A 20,006-nucleotide genomic window follows, 5' to 3' on the forward strand; every position below is an offset into this window, starting at 1 on the left:
CCCCCGCGGCGGCCCCGCCCCCGTCGCCATGGGAACAGTCGCGGCGGCCCGGCTCGCGCGCTGCTTGCCTGCCTGCCTGCCTGCCTGCCTCGGTCTCCGCCGTTCCAGGGGCGGGTGGGGTGGGCTGAGCCCGGGCCGCCGCTGCCGCGGCCGCGGGGGAGAGGCCAAGAGCGGAGCTAGCGCGGGTCCTGGAAGAGAGCGCGGCTGCCGGGCGCTCGGTCCCAGTCCCGGTCCCGGTGGAAGCCAGGGTGAGGGGCGCGGCGGGGCGGGGGCGGTGGGGGAGGGGGGTCCCCGGGACGCTAAAACAAAGGGAGCTGGGCAGTGGGGCCGGGTCTCGGGCCAGCCACGCCGCCCGGGCCGCGCGTTCGCACCTGTTGTGCGCGGGCCGGCCGGGTCGGGGCTCGCTCTCCCTGCTCTTAGCATCCCCACCTGCGCGCAAGCCGGGAGTTGGGTGCCTGCCGGCCAGGCATGGGCGTATCCCGGGGACCGAGGCGCGGGAGGGGGCGGGGGCTCGGCAAGGTAGGGCGGCGGCTGGAGAGAGCGACGCGGGGGCGCGGGAGGACGCAGCCTCATCCCCGCGCCCGGGGCGGGCCCCCTCCTCCTCAGGGCGCGCGGCAATGTGAGCCATGAGCGCGACGTGGACGCTGTCCCCCGAGCCGCTGCCGCCGTCGACGGGGCCCCCGGTGGGCGCGGGCCTGGACGCGGAGCAGCGCACTGTGTTTGCCTTCGTGCTGTGCCTGCTCGTGGTGCTGGTGCTGCTGATGGTTCGCTGCGTGCGCATCCTGCTCGACCCCTACAGCCGCATGCCCGCCTCGTCCTGGACCGACCACAAGGAGGCGCTCGAGCGCGGGCAGTTCGACTACGCGCTGGTCTGAGCGGTGCGGCGCCCCCGGCCGGCCGGCCCTCCGCGGGGTCTCTCTCCCAGGGCTGATCCGACGGGGCGCCGCCAGGCCTGGAAGGCGCTCTGGCTCCTGCCCCCGAGCCAGCAGCCTGAGAGGGGAGGGAGCTAGGAAGAGTCCAACCCCTCCCTGCCCAGACCCCTCCCATCTTCCTTCCTGGCCAGGCCGGAGCCCCACTTCGTGCCTTTAACCCTCCCTGTCCTCTCTCCCTAACTCGCAACCTGGCTGGACCCCGACTCTAAAGCCCGGGTGGGAAGAAGACCTCCACCCCTCCGCCCCACAGCGTGAAGGTGGCTTTGCTATTGTCCTGCCGCCGAGCATGAGTGTCATGTCTGCTCCTGGATTCGGGAACCCCGGTGTCCCTCGCCCTCCCTCCTCTGTCCTCTGGCTATCCTCACTCCCCCGCCGCCCGCCCCCGCCCACCCCCCTAAGTGTTGAGCCCCTTCTCAGGCTCTAGCTCTGCAGGGTAGGCTGTCCTGAGCCCACGGGGTGGCCGCTGCATACCAATATGCCCTGTGCGGCCTGCCCTGGAGACAAAGCCTGAAGAGCGACAATGGCTGCAGTATCCAGGATGCGTGGCGCCTTCCGTGGAGGAAGAGCATGGACAGGCTTCCTCCTGTCCCTCCTGCCCCCAGGCCAGGCCCCAGTTCAGGTCAGCACCCACTTCCTCTGTCAGCACCTCCACCCACTGGCCCTCCTGCCACCTCCCCCTGACCCCTTCCCCCCACCCTCCCCAGGCCTTCTCACGCCTCCCTGCCTCTGAGCCTGGTGTTAATAAAAGCTTTTATTGAGCGCTTACTGCATGCCTAGCAGCGCGTTGAGTTGGTGCCTCCTGCATGTGTCCTGTCCTCTTTTCAGGACCCAGAGAGCCCTGTTAGCCTCCCCATTGTCCAGGCCAGGGGACTCAGGTCCAGGAAGGTTGAGTGACTTGCCCATAGCTGGCTTGCTAGCCAGGTTAGAACTTGAACCCAGGGCTGACCCCTGCAGACTCTTAATAGCTGCATGGATGCACACTCCAGGGGATTGACTTGTAACCATCCCATCCCCCCGACTCTGGATGGAGAAAAGACCACCCTCCCTTCCCTCGACTTGGGGAGACTGGGGGAGGGGGGCCCTGGAATGGATTTAGCCTGGGAGGGGCACCTTCAGCCAGCCCTGGAGGTTGTAGCCAAGGAGGGGCCTGGCTTCCTGACAGTGACCATACCTGCAGCCCCAAACCTCTCTGACCTGGTCCCTCTGTCCCACCATCGACACATGCACTTTGGAACCCACGGGTCTGGTGCTCTGGAGCCGTGGTCATAGAGTGGGTTGGCTCTGCTCTGAGGCCCGCCTGGGAGATGTGTTTTGAGCCCCGGGGGAGCCGTGTGCAGTGTGTGTGGGGAGCAACAAGCGTTTCTATAAAAGGAAGGCTGTGTGAATGCACAGGCTCTGCGTACAGAAAATTCACCAGCTTTCAGAGGGCTGCTTAGATTTGGGGGAAGGCGCTGCTTCCAGACGGACAACACCTGGCTCCCCTGCTCCGCCTTCCCCAACCTGCTCTGAACCCTCAGGGAGGCTGATGGAGGGGAGGGGGGCAGTGCAGGGAGACCCAGCAGCACCTCTGGGAATTTGAGGCCTTTGGCAGCAGCCAGGACCCGGGCCCCCCTCCTCTACCCAGCTCTGCTCCCCCTTCCCTGCTCCTAACGTCTCTCCAGCTTGTGCCCCCCCTACTTGCTTCCCCAAGGTCATCTCAGGGACTCAGTTCCCTCCCTCCAACCTCCTGCTGCATAGGCAGGCCACCTCTACCAAAGGGCCAGCTCCCCACCACCTGTCGCTCTGATGGCTTCTGACCTCCATCTGTATGATGGGAGGGCATTGGGCTCTGAAAGCCTTTCCCTGACACGGGACAGGCTCAGGCCTGGAACTTGCCATCACTAAGGGTCTCCTCACAGCCAAACCAAGGTCACTCCAGATGGCACTGGACTGGACCTGGCGGCAGCAGCCTTTACTGACAACCGCATCCTCCCCCTGGCATGGCCCCGCCTCGGTCCCCAGGACTCCAAGCTCTTTCTGGCACGTTGGACCGCCACCCCCTCCATCTAATTCACAGGAGAAAAGAGAGCCAGGGGATTGACAAGTACTTTATTCATAGTCACAGGACATGGGACAGAGGATGTCAGAGGCAATCAGTGGGGGGGAAGTTTTTGACTGTGGTTTTAGCCCAGCCACCTGCCTGGGACCCTCCCACCAGCTAAACCCCGGTACAACTGTGCTTCTGTTTCTGAGAGCCCCCCTGCTGCATGAGCTTTTTTTTTCTTTTTCTTTTTGGCCACACCTGTGGCACAGGGAAGTCCCTGAGCCAGGCATTGAAACTGTGCCACCTAAGAGACTTGAGCCACAGCAGTGACAATGGCGGATCCTTAACCCGCTGAACCACCAGGGAACTTCTACACCTAGTGTCTTGAAGGCCGCTCTGTTGTGCACCATGTGAGGGACCTTCCACCTTGGAAAGATCCTCATGACAACCCAGTGCCAGCCCAAGCGGGATTGAGGGCCAGGGGGCTCACCAATGTTGGGTGTATCCTCTGCCTACTGGCCCCTCACCTTGCAGGGGTGGCAGCCTGGCCTAGAAGTTCCAGGGGTACCAGGAATGGGTTCAAGGGGCAGACTCCAGCTGCTTGCCAAGTAGATATCGCTTCACTGGGCCCAGCATTCTCAGGAGCCTGAGGGGTGGCCTGGCCAGCCTCCTCTTGCCCCCTGGAGCCTGACCCACCATCCTCGGCCCCAGATCCCAGGCTCCCATTGGCAGAGTCGGGCTGGGGGGCCATCAGGTGTAGGTACATATCTGTCATATGTTCAACCAAGGCAGCACAGGGCAGGCGGGACAACTCCTCAGGAAGTGCCATGAGCAAGTCAAGGACCACAGCTGACTCTGGTGAGGGATGGAAAGGGGATGGGTGAGGGGAGGGTGGGGTTTGCCACCAGGAACTCCCACCCCCAGAGCCACCGGCCCTCCCTTCTCACCAGCTGCAGAAAGCTCTGGGCCGTGGCAGCTGCGGGAGATGGATGACAGGTACTTGTAGATCTTCTCAAAGTCCACAGAAAACTCTCCCTCAGCAGATGGACCAGCCAGGGACTCAGAAGATGCCTCAGGGGCAGGACCTTGCACCTTGGGGGCAGGGCCAGGAGCCTCAGGGCCCTTGTCCTCCTGCCCTCCAGGAGCACTGAGGAGCAGTTGCTTTCCTCGAGCCTGGGTGGGCTTGGGGGGCTTGGAGTGCAGGAGGCTGATGGGCTCCGTGGCTGCAATGGTGAGCACCTGGCAGGTAGAGAGATCAGGGAGGGAAAGACAGAGGTCTTCTCATGGGCCACTCCCCTGCCATTCAGGAGACTATGCCTTCCACCTCCAAATCCTCCCTGCCACCCCAAGAACAGGGTGGAGATGGCCTCAGAAGTGGAGACACTGAAGCTAGGGTGGCAAGAGGAAGGGACCCAGATCCAGCTTAATTAGACTCATATATATGATCCTGTCCCCCCCAGGGACCCCCATATCCTGCCTGGGGAATGGCAGTACCTGTGAGAAAGCCACAGTCAGGGATTCTTCCAGCGGGCCTGTTACCTTTTCAGCCAGATCCATCCATACCTGGGTGGAGCAACCAGAAGGTACACGGTCAGCCTAGGGATCCACCCTCAGGAGTTCCCCAAGCCTTACTCCTCCTGGGGCTCCCCTGAACAGCTTATCCCTCCCCCAACCCCACCTCATTCCCCAGGAGCTGGCTCTGGGGAGCCTGACCCTGCCTCACCTCGATGGGGGCTGGGGGCTGTGCTTCCTGGCGTCTTAGACCTTGTGGGCCACCAGGATACATCCTCTGAATGGCTTCCCGGGCCACTCGGCGCTTGAGCTGCCGCAGAAAGTCCTGGACCTGGAGAAGTGAGAGGAGGAGACCAAATGGATTTTAAGTCCAGGGCTTAAGCAGTCCACTGCCTACTCTCTGGCCTCCCGCTAGCCCGGGGTTGAGTCACAGTGACCCTTAAGGGTCTCGGGCCAAGGCCCCAGGTGTGATCCGTTACCTGACAAAGATGCAAGGCCAGTTCTGGCTCCTCCCTTTGGCAGGGCCCAAGCCCGTGCTAAGTACTACCCTAGTCACCTCCCAACTTCGTCCACTCTGCCCCATTCCCCGACTCATTTCAACCTCATTCCCGCCCAGGTGCTGGCTGCAATTTCCTTCCAGTCCCGGGCGGAGACCGGGTCTTACTCAGAGTTCGCCCCGCCCCCTCAGCCTTCCAGGGCACTGCCTCCTCCTAGCCCCGCCCCAAGACGCGCCATGCCCCGCCCCCACCCCGCCCTCAGCTTCTCGCAGGGACACACTGCCTAGCCTCGCACCAGTCCCGCCTCCTCCAGCGTTCTTCCGGTTCCTCAGCCTCGCCCCCGCCCTAAGCCTCACCCTCCACCCGCCCACTACCAGGACCCGCCCCGCCGCCAGTCCTGGACGCATCCTAGTCCCGCCTCCAGCCTCGCTCCCGTCTCCGGACCCCTCTTACCTCCGCATCACTTCTGCCCGACAGTTCCCGGGCCAGCTCGGCGGCGTCCGGCTCCGGCTGGCCCCGTCGCGCCTGCAGCAGTCGTAAAAGCTGCCGCTTCTCGCGGGCGCTCCAGGCCGCGGGCCGGGTCACCTCTCCCAGATAGCGCGCTGGGGCGGCTCGCCGCCGCTGAGGAGGCTTCATGCCGGTGCGGCGCGGGAGGGCGGTGTTGCAGCTGAGCCGTTTCCGTGGTGGGCGGGGTTACGGCGGCCGGTGGAGCCAAAAAGGCCCGCGCGGAGGCAGAAAGGGACGGGGGCGTGGCTCTGCGTTTGCAATCGGAAGCGAACTGCCATCCTGGGAAAAAATGGAAGGAGTGGTATCTGAGGCGGGAGCGGAAAAGACCCCCCCACACACACACACGCATTCTATCTCTTTTGTGAACTGGAGCCGACACCTTAGATCTCGTGCCTTCTCTCCAGTCCAGGACTAAGTCTTGGGAAACTCGCAGAGGGGTGGGCCCTGGCCAGAAAGCAACTATCCAGTCGTAGCCAAGAGCCTGGGTTGTGGGGTCGGCTAGCCCCGACTGGTGAGCAAGTGACTTGGCCGTGCCTAGCCTCAATTTCCTCAACCGTAAAATGGAGTTAATAGTCCTGCCCTTCTGTGCGGGGAGGAAGGAGCTCTGGCAGGAGGGATTTGAGGACCTTTAGGCTAGAGGGAGAGGGGGCTGGGGTAGACCTGAGCTTGTGGCTTAAGCGACGGCAGGATCTGGGCGGTGGGAGTGGAGCGCGAATAAGTTCCCTCTTTGAGAAGGCAGGTGGGCCGGTGTAGGGGTGGAGGAAGGAGAGGAGGCTTATTTAAAATTTAAGGGAGTTCCCGTTGTGGCGCAGCGGAAATGAATCCGACTAGTATCCTTGAGGATGCGGGTTGGATCCCTGGCCTCGCTCAGTGATTCGCGGATCTGGCATTTGCTGTGAGCTATGGTGTAGGTCGCAGACACGGCTTGGTTTCCCCGTTGCTGTGGCTGTGGAGTAGGCAGGCAGCTACAGCTCCGATTCGACCCCTAGCCTGGGAACTTCCATATGCCCCGGGTGCGACCCTAAAAAGCAAAATAAATAATTAAAATAAAATTTAAGCTGCTAGGGTTGGGTATCCTTTCTTTTATATGGAACAAAATGCCCTTGGGTCTCCTCTGGCACGTATTTGTATGCGTTTGAGCTCCGCCCCAAAGCCCCACCCCTCCAGTCTGGACCTCTCCCAACCCTGATTCCCCACCCACGAGCTAAGCGCCTACGCCAACTTCAGAACTCTGCAGTTCAGGCCACGTGTTTATTTTGAATCCAGGTGGGAGGATGGGAGGAGGAACGAGAGGAGGCGGGGCGCAGGGATTGTGGTCCCTTCGAATCCGAAGTCCTGGCGGGCGTGGTCTGAGGCCGTGGTTGGTATGTCTCCGGACCCTGTTGGGGGCGCGCCATCTCTGGGGAAGGGCGACTCGGGTTGAGCGGGGAGTAGGACACAGAGGCGGGTCACCCCCTTTCCAGCCGATCATTGGCCGCCCCATCAGTCTGTGTGCTGGGGTGAGGGTGAGTGCTAGGTCTGAAACCCAAATTTCTTTGCCTAGTGCCTGCCTGAGATGTTGAGGTCCTTTCCTGCGACGCTGAGCCTGCAATCCGCCGCGGGCCACCGAGTTCAAATCTCATCTTCACCAAATTTTGTGACCTTGGCAAGTCAGAGAGTGCCTCATTTTTCGTATCTCCATTATGGGGAGTATAAAAGTATCTACCATGTTACAGGGATTAACATGCGTAAAAAACTTGGAATTCTGCCTGGCAGAGAGAACGCGCTGTATAAGAGTCATTATCACCTCCCTCCTCCAGCTGTCCTACCGGCCCCACTTGACATTCCCCCTCATCTCTGCCCCCAACTCTTACCTGCCTTACTGGGGCCTTCAGGGCTGGGGGCCGCCCGGCGAGGTTCTTGGAGGCGGGCCAGGGGGTGGGGGCGCTGGAGAGGAAAGACAAGCTGAGGGGTTGGGTAAGGGCCTGGGCAAGGGCGCCCCCTGGGGGATTCTGCGGGCGTAGCGGAGGCATGGTCAGGCCCTTGCAGGCTGGGATCAAAGCGACCTGGGGACAGGACGCGCCAGAATAGGCTGGGGGCCAGGTAGAGATCCTGGGGGGGTCGGGGGTCGGGGCGGAGGCTGGTACCTGAGTGCGCGCAGACGAGGCCGAGCCCGGCAGCCAGAGCGGCGCCCAGCACGAAGGCGGCCAACACAAGTGCCACCACCGGCGCGGGCTCCAGGGCTCCTGGAGCTGGCGCGGGAGGCTCGGGGCGCGCCTCTCTGCCGGGGACGCCCTTGGGTGGCCCTGTGAGGAGTACAGTGCTGAGACTGGGTTTAGGCCTCGGATGTCCTCCCCACCCCAGTTCCCGACCTCAGGGACCCCCGCGCAGGACTACTGCACGCTCACTGGGGGGCAGCCGCGGCACAGTGACCACGATGGGCTGCGTCAGCGTGTGCAGGTGGGAGCCGTCAGCACCCAGACTCTCAGCGCTGCCACTGCCGGCGCCCGCGCACGCCTCATCCTGAGGCAGACACTAGGAGGAGAGGAGGCAAGAAACGGGGGCGTCAGGGCCCCGGCTCGAGGGGCTGGTCCCCAGGGCTCCCAAAAGATCTAAGCGTCCAGCACTCTGTTCCAACCACGAGTCGCACCACTAGACCCTCGGAAATCCCGCCCCTTCGGGCGTCCCTGTGCCCAACCCTAGCCTGAGACCCAGTGTCTACTCCCAGTTTTGAAGTACCCCTGCCCCCCCGGTCCCAAAGCCCCCAGTCTCCCAGATCCCCAGACCCTAAGAGTCTTCTCAGATGCCAGAGGCGCTTGTGTCCAGCCCGGACAGGCCTGGGCACCCAGACTGCCGGCCCTGCCCCCGCGCACCGGCGACGGAGGCGGCAACGTCAGAGGGGCAGGCGTCCGGCGGGCTTCCCGGAGGCGGCGGCAGCGGCTCAGCTGACAGTGCAGGAACTGCACAGAGGCGTTGAAGACCGGGCGCAGGCGGAAACTGAAGCGCGCGGGGCGGGCGGCACCCGGGAACCGCCGCGGTGGCGGGAAGGTGACGGAGGAATCGGCTGGGCAGCCCCCGCGCAGCAGCGCCAAGGCGGGGCCCGGGGCCGGGCGTGAGGACGGAGTCACTGAGCAGCGGTGCAGGGTCAGGCCCCAGCGCGGGGAGGGACGTGCCAGGGCGGCCTGAAGGGCGGGGTCGCGGTGAGGATCGGCAGCCCCCACCGGCCCCCACCCGGCCTCGGTGTGTCCCGCGTCCGCACCTGCACATACACGCGGCTGTTGGCCGGGACCTCGAGCGGCCCAGCGCGGCGCAGGAAGGCGTCCTCCGCGTCCGACAGCTCCAGACTGAAGAGGGGTCGGCGCAGCCAGGGCCCAGGTGCCGCGGGAAACGGGGGCGCTGGCGGGGGGAAAGGGTGGCACAGAAGAGGGAAAGAACGCGCTTCCTCTTAGGCCCCCCTGCGAGTAAGCCAACCTCCTCGCCTCCACCTCCTTCTTTGGAAACTGGATGCAGGCGCGGTGGAGGATTCACCCATGCTCGGCTTGGCGCCTCGCACCGCCAGCCGAAAAGCTTCTGTATCCTCTGAAGACCCTGGGGACTTCACAGCCCAGCCCCTGAACCTGGGGAAAAGCTGCGCTTTCTAGGGGAGACCTCCATTTCCCCACCTGCAGTGAGCGAGAAGGAACCCCTGGTGGGGAAGGGAGTGAGGGTTGCTTGTTGGTGGAGGGTCCCCTTGCTTGAGGCCAGAGGATTCAGGGCCCACCTGGGGGTAGGGTGCAGGCCCCATTCTTTCCTTTCTAAGGGGAGGGGAGAACAGCAAGGCGCTCTCCCCCCAACCTCTGCCACCAGGTTCCTCATCCCCAGGCCAAGGGCAGTGGCACTCTGCTGGGGTCTCTGTCAGATGATGTCCTCCAGCATTCGACAGACTGCTCCCCTCCTGCAGCCCTTGGCCTCACTGTGGCTGCTGGGGACTTTGAAGAAGCTGGGGATCCAAGAGAACCTGGAAAACGGGGGATGGGGCAGACCCTACCTCCCACCCATCCCTGCTCCCCCAGGTGGGGTGGACCTCCAAGAGGTGACACAGTAAAAGGGCAACACAGGAACAGGGCTGTGCCGGGGCATGTCCCCTCACCTGTACATACCAGGTGGCTCGCTGGGCAAGGTGGCTGTCCCTGGGAGCAGGGCCAACAGCAGGAGCATGGCGCGCAGCATGCTGGACTGAGGCAAGGGCATGCAGGGCTGGCGGCAGAGGTGCCTGTCAGGCAGCACCCAGGCCCTGCCTGTCCTTCGCTGGGTGGCCTCTTTGGGAGGCGGGGAGTGGGGGCGGCAGGCTGCTGGGCCGACATCAGAGCTGGTGCCCAAGGCCTACTGGGATTAAGGGCTATCCTGCCGGACCTGTGGCTGTCCGGTTAGGTAGGGGGAGGTTTCTCACACCGGCAATGGGGCAAGTCACTACAAACACCAGTCCCCCAGCAGCTCCCCCCATCTCCCCTTGATGCAGAGGCCTCATCCACCGGAATGGCCCACTCCCCCAGACCCCACACCCAAGGTCAAGGCTCACAATCCCTTCCCACTGCCAGGTCTTGCCAGGCTCAAGACACACCACAGACTCAGTGGATGAAAAGGGAGGGATTTTATTCTCAAGCATCTAAGGATTTACAAACAAGGGCATTTCATTTTAAAAAGGAATGGGGGCAATACTGGTGGCCTGAGAAGGGGTCATGGACCTGTGGGCTGGGCCAGGCCACGCCAGGCCCCTTACTGCCCGCTCTGCCCTCTGCCTGGTCCAGAGGGATGGCTGGTGACTGGTGACTTGGGGTAGGGGTGGGACATGGGAGAGGCAGGTGGGGAGAGGCTCCCACTTAACACTGAAGGGTGGGGGCGGGGGGACGGGTGGACACACACAAAACAGAAAATCAAGTTAAATAAAAAATAAACCCAGGCAGCTGGCCTTGGGCCTGCGCAGGCCCTGGGGCCAGCCACGCGACCTTCCCAGCCATCCACAAAGGCCCCCGGGGCTGGGCCTGGCCTGGCAAGGGAGAGCAGGGGCCAGGCCTGTTGGCCCCTCACCCTGCCCCCTCCCCTCACAAAAGGGACTGGAGAGAGAGAGAAGGTGGCCACCCCCCCCGGGGGGGGGGGGCGGCGCAGGGGCAGAGAGAAGATGACTGCGAGTACTTTTTAAACATGCGGCATTTGTGACTATCCTAGTAGTAACTCGAGTCGTGGGACAAATGGAGGGTCCAGTGATGCCTAGTCTAGATTGCTTCAGCTACAACCAGCGAGGTTCCTCACCTTTGGCGTTGGTTGGTTTTTATGGTTTTTTTTTTTTTTTTTTTTTTTTTTGCTATTTTGTTTCGTTGTCCACTTGATTTGCATGCATCACCAACAAAAAGGAAACACACCCCCTCCCGCTCGCTCTGGCTGCTGCGCAGAACCCCGGGGATGCTGGGGCCCGGGGCCTCAGGGTGGGCTGGGGACTGGCCAGCTCTGGGTGAGTCGAGGGGCGCTCAGGGCCACTGCAAGGGCGTGACCACCTCCACACGCCCAGCCCTCGGCCTGCCCCACCTCTGTCCCTGTCACACATTCTCAAACCCATACATCCACTCCCTGCACCCTCAATCCCTGCCTCCCTGGGCCCCACGGACCCCACTCCTGTCACCCATTCCCTGTGCCGCCTCCCTGCCGCACCAGCACCTGTTGCCCTCCACCACGCCCCGCGCCTGCCTTCCCTGAAGGCCACCCTGTGTGGCCGAGGCCCTTTGGGCTCTCTCCACCCCTGAGGTCTTCGATTCACCCCACCAAGCTGTGGCCAGTCTCCAGCCCCAAGGGAGGAGCCCCCCCGGAGCCCACCTTTGGGACTAGTCTCTCCTGGGTGGTGGCCCAGGCCCCCATGGCTCGGCCCCCAGCCCCAGCCCCCGAGCCCCGACAGGCAGTCGGGGTTGGGGGGGGCTTCCACCACAAGCAGCTAAACATGACTTTGGTAAAAGTTTCTGAAGGTACCGACAAACCCCATTAAGAACAAGCTCTTCTCCGCCCCCCACCCCCCAAACACCCCACCAAGTACAATAAAATACAATAAACTCCAAAAAGGACCCCCTGAGATCAAAAAGAGAGAGAGAAAGAGACCAGCCCGGGCCCGGCTGCAGTCGCAGCGTCCACAGGAACGCCAGCCAACAGACTCATTGCTTGCCAGACACCTAAGCGGACCCAGGGTCTTGCCAGGGGTGGCAGAGCCCGGGCCTGGGCCAGGAGAGAAGCAGAGCCAGGGAGGGAGATGGGGAAAGCCAGAGAGGTAGAGGGAGGTGACAGAGAGGAAGGTGGGGCCGGGGTGCACGTGCATGGGGCGGCAGTGGGGACAGCGCAGTGAGTGCTGGAGGGTGCAGACGGGCGGCTCTCTCCTGGCCCCTGGGGCCGCCCCAGCCCAGAGGTTACAACTGAATAAATAGCGAGTCTGCTCGCGGCCTGCTGTCTTCCGTTCACAGTGTCTGTCGGGGTTCGGGGGGCGGGGGGGGGGACGCGCACGGCCGGCTGACCCCGGGACGGGAAGTGCTGGGGCCTGACGGGCCCGTCTGTCCATGGCTGGTGGGCAGGGAGTCGGGGGTGGGTCGGCGCCCCCTACTTTCTGTCCTCAGCCCTCAGCGGCTGTCCAGGTCCCAGGGCTCCCCTGGCAGGCAGCTGGGTAACCCAGTGGGGAAGGGGGGCCTGTGGCCGCACCCTTGGCCCCCGGCAGGCTGGCCACCGCCACGTGGCTACCTGAAGAAGGGCAGGTGGTGCTGGCTCAGGACCCCGCTTGTCCGAGGCGACTCGGTCTTCGCCATGACATCCTTGAACCAGGATGCCACGTCCACCTCCAGCGCCTCGTAGCGCCTGATGAAACTGTGTTCCTGTGGGGCCCAAGGTGGGGGCTTAGGACAAGGGTGTCCAGCTGGGCAGGCAGTGGGGTGAGGGGCTCAGGATGGGGGCTGAGAGGGGCCCCAGATACTCACAAGTAGCTTATTATACTTTGGTCTCTTCCTGTGATCTTTAGTAAGGCTAGAAAGAGAGAGAGAAAAGGAAGTGAGAGTTGGGAGTCGGGTCTGGGTCTGCAAGATCTGTGGCAAGGAGCCGCCACTGCCCCCAGGCCCTGTGCTGACAGAGGATCCTGGGGTCTGCCCTCGGGCCCTCCGACTGTGACAGGCTCCTGCCTGCACTGAGACCCCCGCAGGAGAAGCGGCTGGGCACCCCCAAGGAAGGCTCCAACAAGGATGTCCTGCTCCCACAGTTCAGCTCACCAGTGTAGGACACTCAGACCCTGAACCCTGGGGCACCCTCTGCTTGTTCATAGCCCCCCACAGTGGAGCGCAAAGGCCACTCTGCCACATACCCACAGGGCCCGGTGTCCACTTAGGCTGAGTCCAAACCCAGCTCCCAGCTCCCAGGGCTCAGGCGCCAGCTCCTGCCTGCAGCCCCCAACCCCATCCGGGGCCCCCCCTCCCCTGCCCAGCAGCAGTGAGCACAGGGCCACCTCTGACCTCGCCCTGCTTCCTCACCAGTCTTTGACAAAGGACTGAAAGTCCCCCGAGAAGCCCATGTGACCGGGCAGGAGTGGGGGTTCTTCCTGCAGAACCTTAGTAAGAACCTCAAAATCCGTCTTGCAGTTCTTGTAGGGAAACTGTCCTGTCGCCAGCTCCACCTGAGAGAGAGATAGGCAGGGTTGGTCCGGCCGAGGACAGGGTTCTGCCATCCCTGCCGCCTGCGTCCAACCTCCAAGAAGACCCTAGCCCTGGCCTCCAAAGGCAGAGGCCCCCACTCACCAAGGAGATGCCCAAGCTCCACACGTCTGCCCGAATGTCGTAGTCAGGCTTGGTAGGGTCCGGGGGGTCGATGCGCTCGGGCTGCCGGTGGGAGGTGGGAGAGGGTGGATGGACCCATGGCTGGGGAAGGTGCATCGCCCACCCTTCACACCCGCCCACCGGGCCCTGCTGGGCCCCACTTACTGCCATGTAGGCTGCGCAGCCTGCGCTCCGCGTTTTGGCCTTGGAGTCGACGAGGCGGCCACTGATGCCGAAATCGCAGAGCTTGATCTGGCCCCGCTCATCCAGCAGGATGTTGGAGGGCTTGACATCGCGATGGATCACACCGTGCTTCTCCTTCAGGTAGTAAAGCGCCTTGACAATCTGCGGCGTGGGCAGGGGAGGGTACCAATGATGGCCAGGACCGGGCCTGGGGGCCACCTGCCCGCCAGCCTGCACCCCAGCCAGCCGCTCACCGCCACTGTCATCTTGCCCAGGATCCGCTCAGGGATGGGGCCCTGCATCCGCTTCTTGAGCTTCTCAGCGCACGTGCCCATGAGCTCCATGGCGATGAAGACGTCCGTCTGCGGGGGCAGCAGGCGGTGGCTTGGTGGGGGCAGCTGAACCCTCCTCCCCACCCTAGGGCTCAGGTCGCGGGGGAGGGGACATGGACTAGCTCAGAGACCAGCCCGGGAGGCTTCCAGGGCTCCCCTGATGGGGCGAGCGGCCTGCTCACATTGGTGATGAAGGTCCCGAAGCACTGCACGATGTAGGGGCAGTCGTGGCTCTTGAGTACCACGTCCAGGTCCATGAGGATCCGCTTGTTCTCCTCCTTGTTCCCCGAGCGCCGCATTTGCTGCACGGGACAGCGGGGATCTTAGTGCCAGCCATGGGCACGAGGACCACCCAGGGCTGGGGTGGGCTCACCTTGACAGCAATGACATGCCCGGTCTTCCGGAAACGCATTTTCCACACCTGGCCGCAGGTGCCGCTGCCCATCTCCCCCAGGTTCTCCAGATCATTGATTTCTGCCTGGTAGCGCTGGAGAGGAAAGCCAGGGCTGGGGCTCCATAGGGCTCTGCCCACATCCCTGGCCCAGCCCATCGGCTGGGTCCCACCCACCCTCCCTGTGGGAAACCGAAGGAAGCGTGGTACCTGGCCCCCGATGGTCAGATAGCCCGTCTGCTTCATGATCTCCTGCAGCTTCTGGTCAATCTCAATGCTGGGGGGACAGGGAGTGGGTACCAGTGGATAGAAGTCCTGACCAACCTGAGGCTGCCCCAGCCCCTTACACAGGGGGGTTCCACAGAGCTCATCAGCTCCTCCCTGGGGCTGGCCCCATGGTGCTCCCAACCCCACACTGACCTCCCAACTGCCCCTCCCTGGCCGCTCACCTCTCCATGCTGCGGGGTGTGAAGAGGGTTGACGGGAGCCCCAGCATGTGGCGGGGCCGGGTGGGAGGCGTGGGGTGCTGCGGGGAGCTCTCAGAGGATGGTGAGCGGCTGCCCCCATCGTTGGCCAGTGGGAGCTGCAGGGCTGGGGGGGGGTGAGAACCAGGGGTGGAGAGGGGATTAGTTCCTAGGTGGCCCCAACTCCAGGGCCTGGCACCCTTATATTCCCCTCCCTGTTATCCCTCAGGAAGGCCAGCACAGCCCCCTGCCTTAATGGGCTGGGGGAGCTCTCTGCTCTCAGACCATTCTTGGGGAGGGGGCCTTCTCCCACAACCACCCACCGCCCATCCTGGAAGATTTGTGGTGGGCTGGTGGGGGAGGGATGGTCCCCAAGAGGCAGAGGGTTCATCCCCAAGTTTACCCTGCTGCCTCCCTGCTGTGTCCCTTTCCTCCCCACCTCTACCCAGGAAGCCCAGGGCCCACACTCTGGACCACGCAAGGCAGGAATTCCCGCTAGGATCAGCCTGAGCTCTGGTGCTGTGGGTGGCACTGAACTTGGCTGGACCCCCCTGGGGAAAGAGTGGGCGAGGGACCCAGGCTTCTGGCTGCCTCGCCCAAGTTCCATGTCAGGGTCATGGAGGGCCACCCTCTGGCCAGAGGGCTCTTCCATGAGCCTCCAGGCCTGGCCTGCAGAGCTAGGGCCAACAGGGCAGGGGCAGGACCCCAGGCTGGGCCTGTGTCCATCAGGTGAGGGGGTCCAGGGGACCAGTGGGACTTGGGGGGTGGGTGCCGGGACAGGCAGGGAGTTTGGTTCTTTTCAGAAGCCTGCATGCGGACAGCTTGGGCATGCTACAGGCAGGCGGGCAGGCAGCGGGCAGGCAGCGGGCACCCCAGGATGGGCAGGCGGCGTTAGGGGACAGGAGGGCAAAAGACAGACAGACGGGAGCCAAGACTTGGAGCCCAGCCGCCCAGAGGAGATGCTGCAGGGACGGGCTGGAGAGGAGCCTGGGACAGGAGAGTAGGTGCCCTGAGAGACTAGGGGCCTCTCTGATTAGGTGGGCCACAGTGTAGGGAGCAGAGGCCAGTACAGCCCTGGAAGACAGATGACTCTCTAGCGAACCCCTGAAGCCTGGAGTCCCAGGCACATGGCCTCCAGAAGGGGGTCCCTGGCTGTGGAGGCCAACTGGCTACAAGCACCACCCAGGTTCACCTTCCCTTGGAGAGCGGGCCAGGAGCCTGGGGCCTGCCACTCTCCACAGCCCTCAGCTGGCACCTCCTCTCACTCCATACCTCCTCTGCGGCCCAGCTTTTCCTCCTACGGCACCTGGTGATGGGGGCCCAGTGACAGAGAGGGCTCAGCCGCTTGCCCCGCTGGCCCTCAACCCTGATGCAGCCAGAGCGAGGGGCAGGTCCATGAGCCTGGCCTGCTGTCCTCTGAGGCCCTGGCAGGAACGATGGAGGAGCTCTGGGGAGCCCAGGGGTTCGGCCAGGTCCAGTGCCCCCCACTGGCCTGGAGGCCTCTTGTCTTGTGCTCTGCTCTACCACAGCCAGAATCTGAGTCCTAATCACCTCCTCTCTGGCTGGACAATCTCTAAGACTCTCGAGGGGCCTTGCACTCCCTGCAACGGGACCCTGGAGCCACTGTCAGGTTCAGATTCCCTGGAGGCATCAGATCCCCTGCCCTGCCCCACACCATCAGCTCTCTGGGTGAGGATCACACCCCTCCCTCCCCACGCCTCTTGGGCCCTGTTGGTCCCCTCCTTGACACAGTCCGCCGGGCCCTCAGGGCTGCCCCACAGCCCAGGGCCAAGGCTGTGGGGAGACAGAGGCTTCCAACCAGCCCCACAAACTGAAGCATGGTAGGCATTTGAGGGGAGCCAGGGCAGGGTGGCTGGGGGGGGGGGGGTGACGGTATACAGAGACCCTGAGAACAGAGATCACAGAGGTGGTGACGGGCCAACGGCAGGTCAGGAGGGCAGAGTGGGAGCAAGAGGCTGAAAGGGAGAGAGAGAGGAGAAAAATGAACGAGAGAGAACGGAAGACGACGGAGGGAGCATGCGGCCATCAGGAGCCACAAACGTTCCAGGCTGTCAGCCAACACTCGCACACGCGTGCACACGCACAGACACAAACATACAAGGCATGGCACAAACGCAAAAGGCAAGGCACAAACCCCCACACACATGCAGATGGGCAGACAATACACCACAGAGCCCCCAACAGAGCCAGCTCCCCTTCACCGTCTTACACACACACAGATACACAACTTCCCAACCTGGTCCCACTGGCACACACAAGGATCAACAGGCCAGACCCCCACCTCGTCTCTCGCAGCTCCCTGACACCCCCTACAAAAGCACACCCCCACTCATCTGTTTCCAGACCCCCGGCACCTCCCCTTGGGCCCTGGCAAGCCTATTTCCTCTGCTTCCATCCCTGCGCCCCCCCCACCCCCTCCCAAGGGAATTTGCTGAAATCCCACCTGCTCCAGAGGCTTCCCAATCACACCCCCATCCCACAGAACCCACAACCCTGCTCCCTAGTGGCCTCCCCTCCAAGGCCTCCTCCATTCCTCCCTGCCCTCGGCGCTCACCGCCCCCCACCACCAGGGAAGCGCCAGTTGCAGGAGGAAAGGGACTCAGTTCAAGCCCAAGGCCACTGAGCACAGGGGGCAACTCGTGTTTGCTGAACTGCTGTGGCGGATCAGCAGGCGAGGGTGGCTTGCTGGCCCCACTTTCCCTCCCTCTCTCTCACGCACATGCACACCTGCACACACACGAACCCACACATACGCACACCTACGTGACCCTGTGGCAGGTGACAGACTCCCAGCTGGTGAGGGAGCCTGTTTCCTCCCCCAGGGAGTCCAAAACTGAGCCTGAGAAGAAGGGAGGAGCGGGAGGTTAGGACACATTGGGAATGGCTGGGGGGGCAGAAACCAGACATCATGGTGTGGAAGGAGAGAGTGAGAGTGACAGAAGGAGCGATGCGCAAGCACCTGCGCACGCACGCGTGCACACACACACACACACACACACACACACACACACACACACACGGAGCACAGGGGATGAGGGATGGGGGGACGGCATTCTGCGGCCGGGGCAGCGGTTAGGTCAATGGTGCAGATGTCCAAGCGGCGATGATAAAAAGGCTGGTACCTGCTCGTTGGGACGGGGCAGGAGCAGGGCTTAGAGTGATCACAATAACTGGATGGGGAGAAGGAAGAAAAAAAAACAACACCACGATAAATCACAACAGAAACAACCGATTTGTCCAAAAGAAAAGAAATCAAATCATAACAAGGAGGAGGGGGAGGCGCGAGGCACCAAACTGCAGAGATGGGTAGAGACCGACAGAGGTGGGAAGACCGGATGGGATGGAGCTGACAAGACACAGATGCCTGGAAGGGGGGGCTCCCTGGGGGCCTGCTTGCCACAGGCCTCGCCGCGCCTTGCTCTGCATCTGGACAGCCAACCCTCAAGGCACCTCAGATGCCATACCCAGGCATGTCTCCTCCACAGTGGGGCTGTGGGGGATCAGTCCTACAGAGCCCAGGGGGGGACCCTCCAGTCCTGGCTTCCTACCCCAGCGGTGTCCGATGCCAGCACTGCCACGTCAGGGTTGTTTCTGGGCCCCCAAGAGACGCCCCCACCCAATGCCATGAGGAATCCATACCGACCCAGATCAGAAGAGGAAAGGATGAGGAGTGGACCCTACACAAGCATGGGGGGGGGGTTTGGTCAGGCTGGGTGAGCAGGGAGTGGCTGGGGTACCCAGAGGAAGAGTGTTTTCCTCCACCTATCAAGGTGATCCCATAGGAACCTACACAAGCTACAAGAATCTTATCAGAGAGCATCAAAAGGATGGCAATTTGCTAGCTCAAGAGAGACACAGGGAGTTCCCTGGTGGTTCAGTTGGTTGTTTCACTGCTGTGGCAAGGGTTCAATCCCTGGCCCAGAAACTTTCACCTGCCCCAAGTGCAGAAAAAGAAAGAAGGAAGGAAAAAAGACACAGATACCATGTGTGGGGGTTGCTGCTGATCAGGCCTTTGGGGAGGGGGAAAATCTGAGTAACTCTGAGCTGAGGGGATATGGGGAAGGGGTTCTGCAGAACATAACAAAGAGATTAGATGTGGTGGTGGTGATCCCAGGCCAGGTGTGGGTGTTGGGGGTCAGCTCTTGATTTCAGATGACACGATGCCAGGGAGGCAGGCACTGAGATCATGGGACAGTGGCCTCATCTGTCCCTGGGCTGGGTGGGTGTGGGAAAGGAAGTCACTTAATTCAAGGTGACAAAACTACTACGCGTGTGAGTTGGGTGTGTATTTCTGGAGGAGCTGGAAACAGTCACCAAGATGGTGACAGTGAAACCACTCAGAGAAGTATGAGGAAGGGCGGTGTAGACTGGGGGTAGGCTGCATGTGGGAGGGGGTCTGCTGAGCCTAATGACAAGATCCCAGAGTGCAAAAGAGAGAGCTACTGACAGAGTCACAAGGAGGAAGTGGGAGAATCATCTGATCAGAGAAACAAGCGGTGATTATATGTGGTCAACTGACTTTAGGTGTCCCCAGGCCAGGTGTGGGTGTGTGTGTTAACTCAAGGACCTAGGTGCTGGACGAGGGGAGGGGACCTCTTGACACAGTCACTGACATGCGGGAGTGGAATCAGGTGGTGAAAAGGGTTGTGTACACGTTTGCGGAGGAGCTAGATGTGGTCACGGTAGCAGGGAGTAGGAGGAGCTCGGCTTAGAATAGGTGAATGAGGCTCCGAGGATCACGGTGACGGGAACGGGTCATCAGGTGGGGGGTCTTCGCCTGGAGCCGGGCAGCTAGGCTCCCAGGCCCCATAAGGGGAAACTCCCCAGACAGGGGGAGTAATGCCCGGGAGCTCGCCAACCCCATGCCCCTGGGTCAACGTGACCCTCTCCCGGCGAGCAGACAGCGGGGAGTGGGGCGGAAAGGAGGAGGAGCAAGAGCGCCCCGGAAGCGGGGGCGGGGCCTGGCGGCGGGGGCGGGGCCTCCCGCGGCGCGCGCCCCGCCCCGCCCGCCCCCTCCCCCACGCCGCCCTGCTTACTGGGCCTGGGCCGCTGGGGGCTGATATCCAGGTTGAGGTCAATCCTCCGCCGGGCCTCGCGGTTCTCCTGCTTCAGCTTTGCCTCCAGGCGGGACAGCTTCTGCTCCAGGGAGGACGCCGCCATCTTCCCCGCCGCCGCCACCGCGCACCGCCCGGCCACCCGTCAGTCCGGCAGACAAACACCGCACTGCGCCTGCGCTCGGTTGACCCCGCCGAGCCGCCGTCTCGCTCCGCACGGCGCATGCCCGCGGTGTGCACCCGCCCTCCCCTCGTGCGAACCTCCGCGCTTGCGTGCTTCGTCCTAGCCGGAGGGATGCCGCC

At 62.9% G+C, this 20,006-nt stretch overlaps 4 protein-coding genes across 32 annotated transcripts; 1 reads left to right on the forward strand and 3 right to left on the reverse strand.

Annotated features, from left to right (window-relative positions):
• Positions 1-32: 32 nt before the first annotated feature.
• CTXN1 (cortexin 1) lies at positions 33-1,697 on the forward strand. Its single transcript, XM_003123199.5, has 2 exons — positions 33-248; positions 607-1,697. Exon 2 carries the CDS (start codon positions 627-629, stop codon positions 873-875), a length of 249 nt encoding a protein of 82 aa, XP_003123247.1. The 5' UTR covers positions 33-248; positions 607-626; the 3' UTR covers positions 876-1,697.
• A 1,302-nt stretch (positions 1,698-2,999) lies between these two features.
• SNAPC2 (small nuclear RNA activating complex polypeptide 2) lies at positions 3,000-5,668 on the reverse strand. 2 transcript variants are annotated; one of them, XM_003123198.5, is made up of 5 exons: positions 5,418-5,668; positions 4,679-4,798; positions 4,450-4,518; positions 3,903-4,194; positions 3,000-3,810 (listed from the first exon to the last, which is right to left on the reverse strand). In XM_003123198.5, exons 1-5 carry the CDS (start codon positions 5,598-5,600, stop codon positions 3,479-3,481), a joined length of 996 nt encoding a protein of 331 aa, XP_003123246.1. In that variant the 5' UTR covers positions 5,601-5,668; the 3' UTR covers positions 3,000-3,478. The 2 variants fall into 2 exon arrangements, with proteins under 2 accessions (XP_003123246.1, XP_084869209.1); XM_085013083.1 differs by lacking the exon at positions 5,418-5,668 and adding an exon at positions 4,947-5,104.
• A 992-nt stretch (positions 5,669-6,660) lies between these two features.
• On the reverse strand, positions 6,661-9,932 carry TGFBR3L (transforming growth factor beta receptor 3 like). Of its 26 annotated transcripts, none has more exons than XR_014837656.1 (8): positions 9,580-9,932; positions 8,710-8,846; positions 8,324-8,632; positions 7,859-7,985; positions 7,598-7,756; positions 7,325-7,397; positions 7,022-7,112; positions 6,704-6,870 (listed from the first exon to the last, which is right to left on the reverse strand). XR_014837656.1 is itself a non-coding variant. In XM_085013072.1 (7 exons), the coding sequence occupies exons 1-6, from the start codon at positions 9,791-9,793 to the stop codon at positions 7,342-7,344; spliced, it is 1,002 nt and encodes a 333-aa protein (XP_084869198.1). In that variant the 5' UTR covers positions 9,794-9,932; the 3' UTR covers positions 6,704-6,870; positions 7,325-7,341. The 26 variants fall into 26 exon arrangements, 20 of the variants coding, with proteins under 20 accessions (XP_084869188.1, XP_084869187.1, XP_084869196.1 ...); XR_014837657.1 differs by having other exon boundaries at positions 7,022-7,172; XR_014837654.1 differs by having other exon boundaries at positions 6,831-6,870; positions 8,237-8,632.
• Positions 9,933-10,061: 129 nt separating this feature from the next.
• On the reverse strand, positions 10,062-19,874 carry MAP2K7 (mitogen-activated protein kinase kinase 7). Of its 3 annotated transcripts, XM_003354039.5 has the most exons (12): positions 19,686-19,874; positions 17,772-17,819; positions 14,614-14,755; positions 14,375-14,441; positions 14,147-14,260; positions 13,956-14,075; positions 13,696-13,803; positions 13,424-13,603; positions 13,241-13,321; positions 12,977-13,119; positions 12,434-12,479; positions 10,062-12,331 (listed from the first exon to the last, which is right to left on the reverse strand). In XM_003354039.5, exons 1-12 carry the CDS (start codon positions 19,807-19,809, stop codon positions 12,197-12,199), a joined length of 1,308 nt encoding a protein of 435 aa, XP_003354087.1. In that variant the 5' UTR covers positions 19,810-19,874; the 3' UTR covers positions 10,062-12,196. The 3 variants fall into 3 exon arrangements, with proteins under 3 accessions (XP_003354087.1, XP_003123245.1, XP_005661317.1); XM_003123197.6 differs by lacking the exon at positions 17,772-17,819; XM_005661260.4 differs by lacking the exon at positions 17,772-17,819 and having other exon boundaries at positions 14,147-14,441.
• Positions 19,875-20,006: the final 132 nt, after the last annotated feature.

This window comes from Sus scrofa, chromosome 2, assembly GCF_054392235.1.
Source record: "Sus scrofa isolate SSC_HxYL_T2T_F1_AM1 chromosome 2, Sscrofa_HxYL_maternal_Yorkshire_Landrace_v2.0, whole genome shotgun sequence".
NCBI lineage: Eukaryota > Metazoa > Chordata > Mammalia > Artiodactyla > Suidae > Sus > Sus scrofa.

What these genes read in the sequence shown, in the direction of transcription:
- CTXN1 (XM_003123199.5), top strand. Translation starts at nt 627, where the DNA reads ATGAGCGCGACGTGGACGCTGTCCCCCGAGCCGCTGCCGCCGTCGACG.
- SNAPC2 (XM_003123198.5), bottom strand. Translation starts at nt 5,600, where the DNA reads ATGAAGCCTCCTCAGCGGCGGCGAGCCGCCCCAGCGCGCTATCTGGGA. An exon ending in CGGGCAGAAGTGATGCGGAG is followed by an intron (nt 4,799 to 5,417) that starts GTAAGAGGGGTC and finishes TCACTTCTCCAG; the next exon opens with GTCCAGGACTTTCTGCGGCA. An exon ending in CCCAGAGCTTTCTGCAGCTG is followed by an intron (nt 3,811 to 3,902) that starts GTGAGAAGGGAG and finishes ATCCCTCACCAG; the next exon opens with AGTCAGCTGTGGTCCTTGAC.
- TGFBR3L (XM_085013061.1), bottom strand. Translation starts at nt 9,793, where the DNA reads ATGTCGGCCCAGCAGCCTGCCGCCCCCACTCCCCGCCTCCCAAAGAGG. An exon ending in GAGCCACCTGGTATGTACAG is followed by an intron (nt 8,847 to 9,579) that starts GTGAGGGGACAT and finishes TCCCCCCGCCAG; the next exon opens with CGCCCCCGTTTCCCGCGGCA. An exon ending in CCTCGTCTGCGCGCACTCAG is followed by an intron (nt 7,398 to 7,597) that starts GTACCAGCCTCC and finishes TTTCCTCTCCAG; the next exon opens with CGCCCCCACCCCCTGGCCCG.
- MAP2K7 (XM_005661260.4), bottom strand. Translation starts at nt 19,809, where the DNA reads ATGGCGGCGTCCTCCCTGGAGCAGAAGCTGTCCCGCCTGGAGGCAAAG. An exon ending in GCTGCGCAGCCTACATGGCA is followed by an intron (nt 13,322 to 13,423) that starts GTAAGTGGGGCC and finishes TCCCACCGGCAG; the next exon opens with CCCGAGCGCATCGACCCCCC. An exon ending in CAAAGTATAATAAGCTACTT is followed by an intron (nt 12,332 to 12,433) that starts GTGAGTATCTGG and finishes TGGGCCCCACAG; the next exon opens with GAACACAGTTTCATCAGGCG.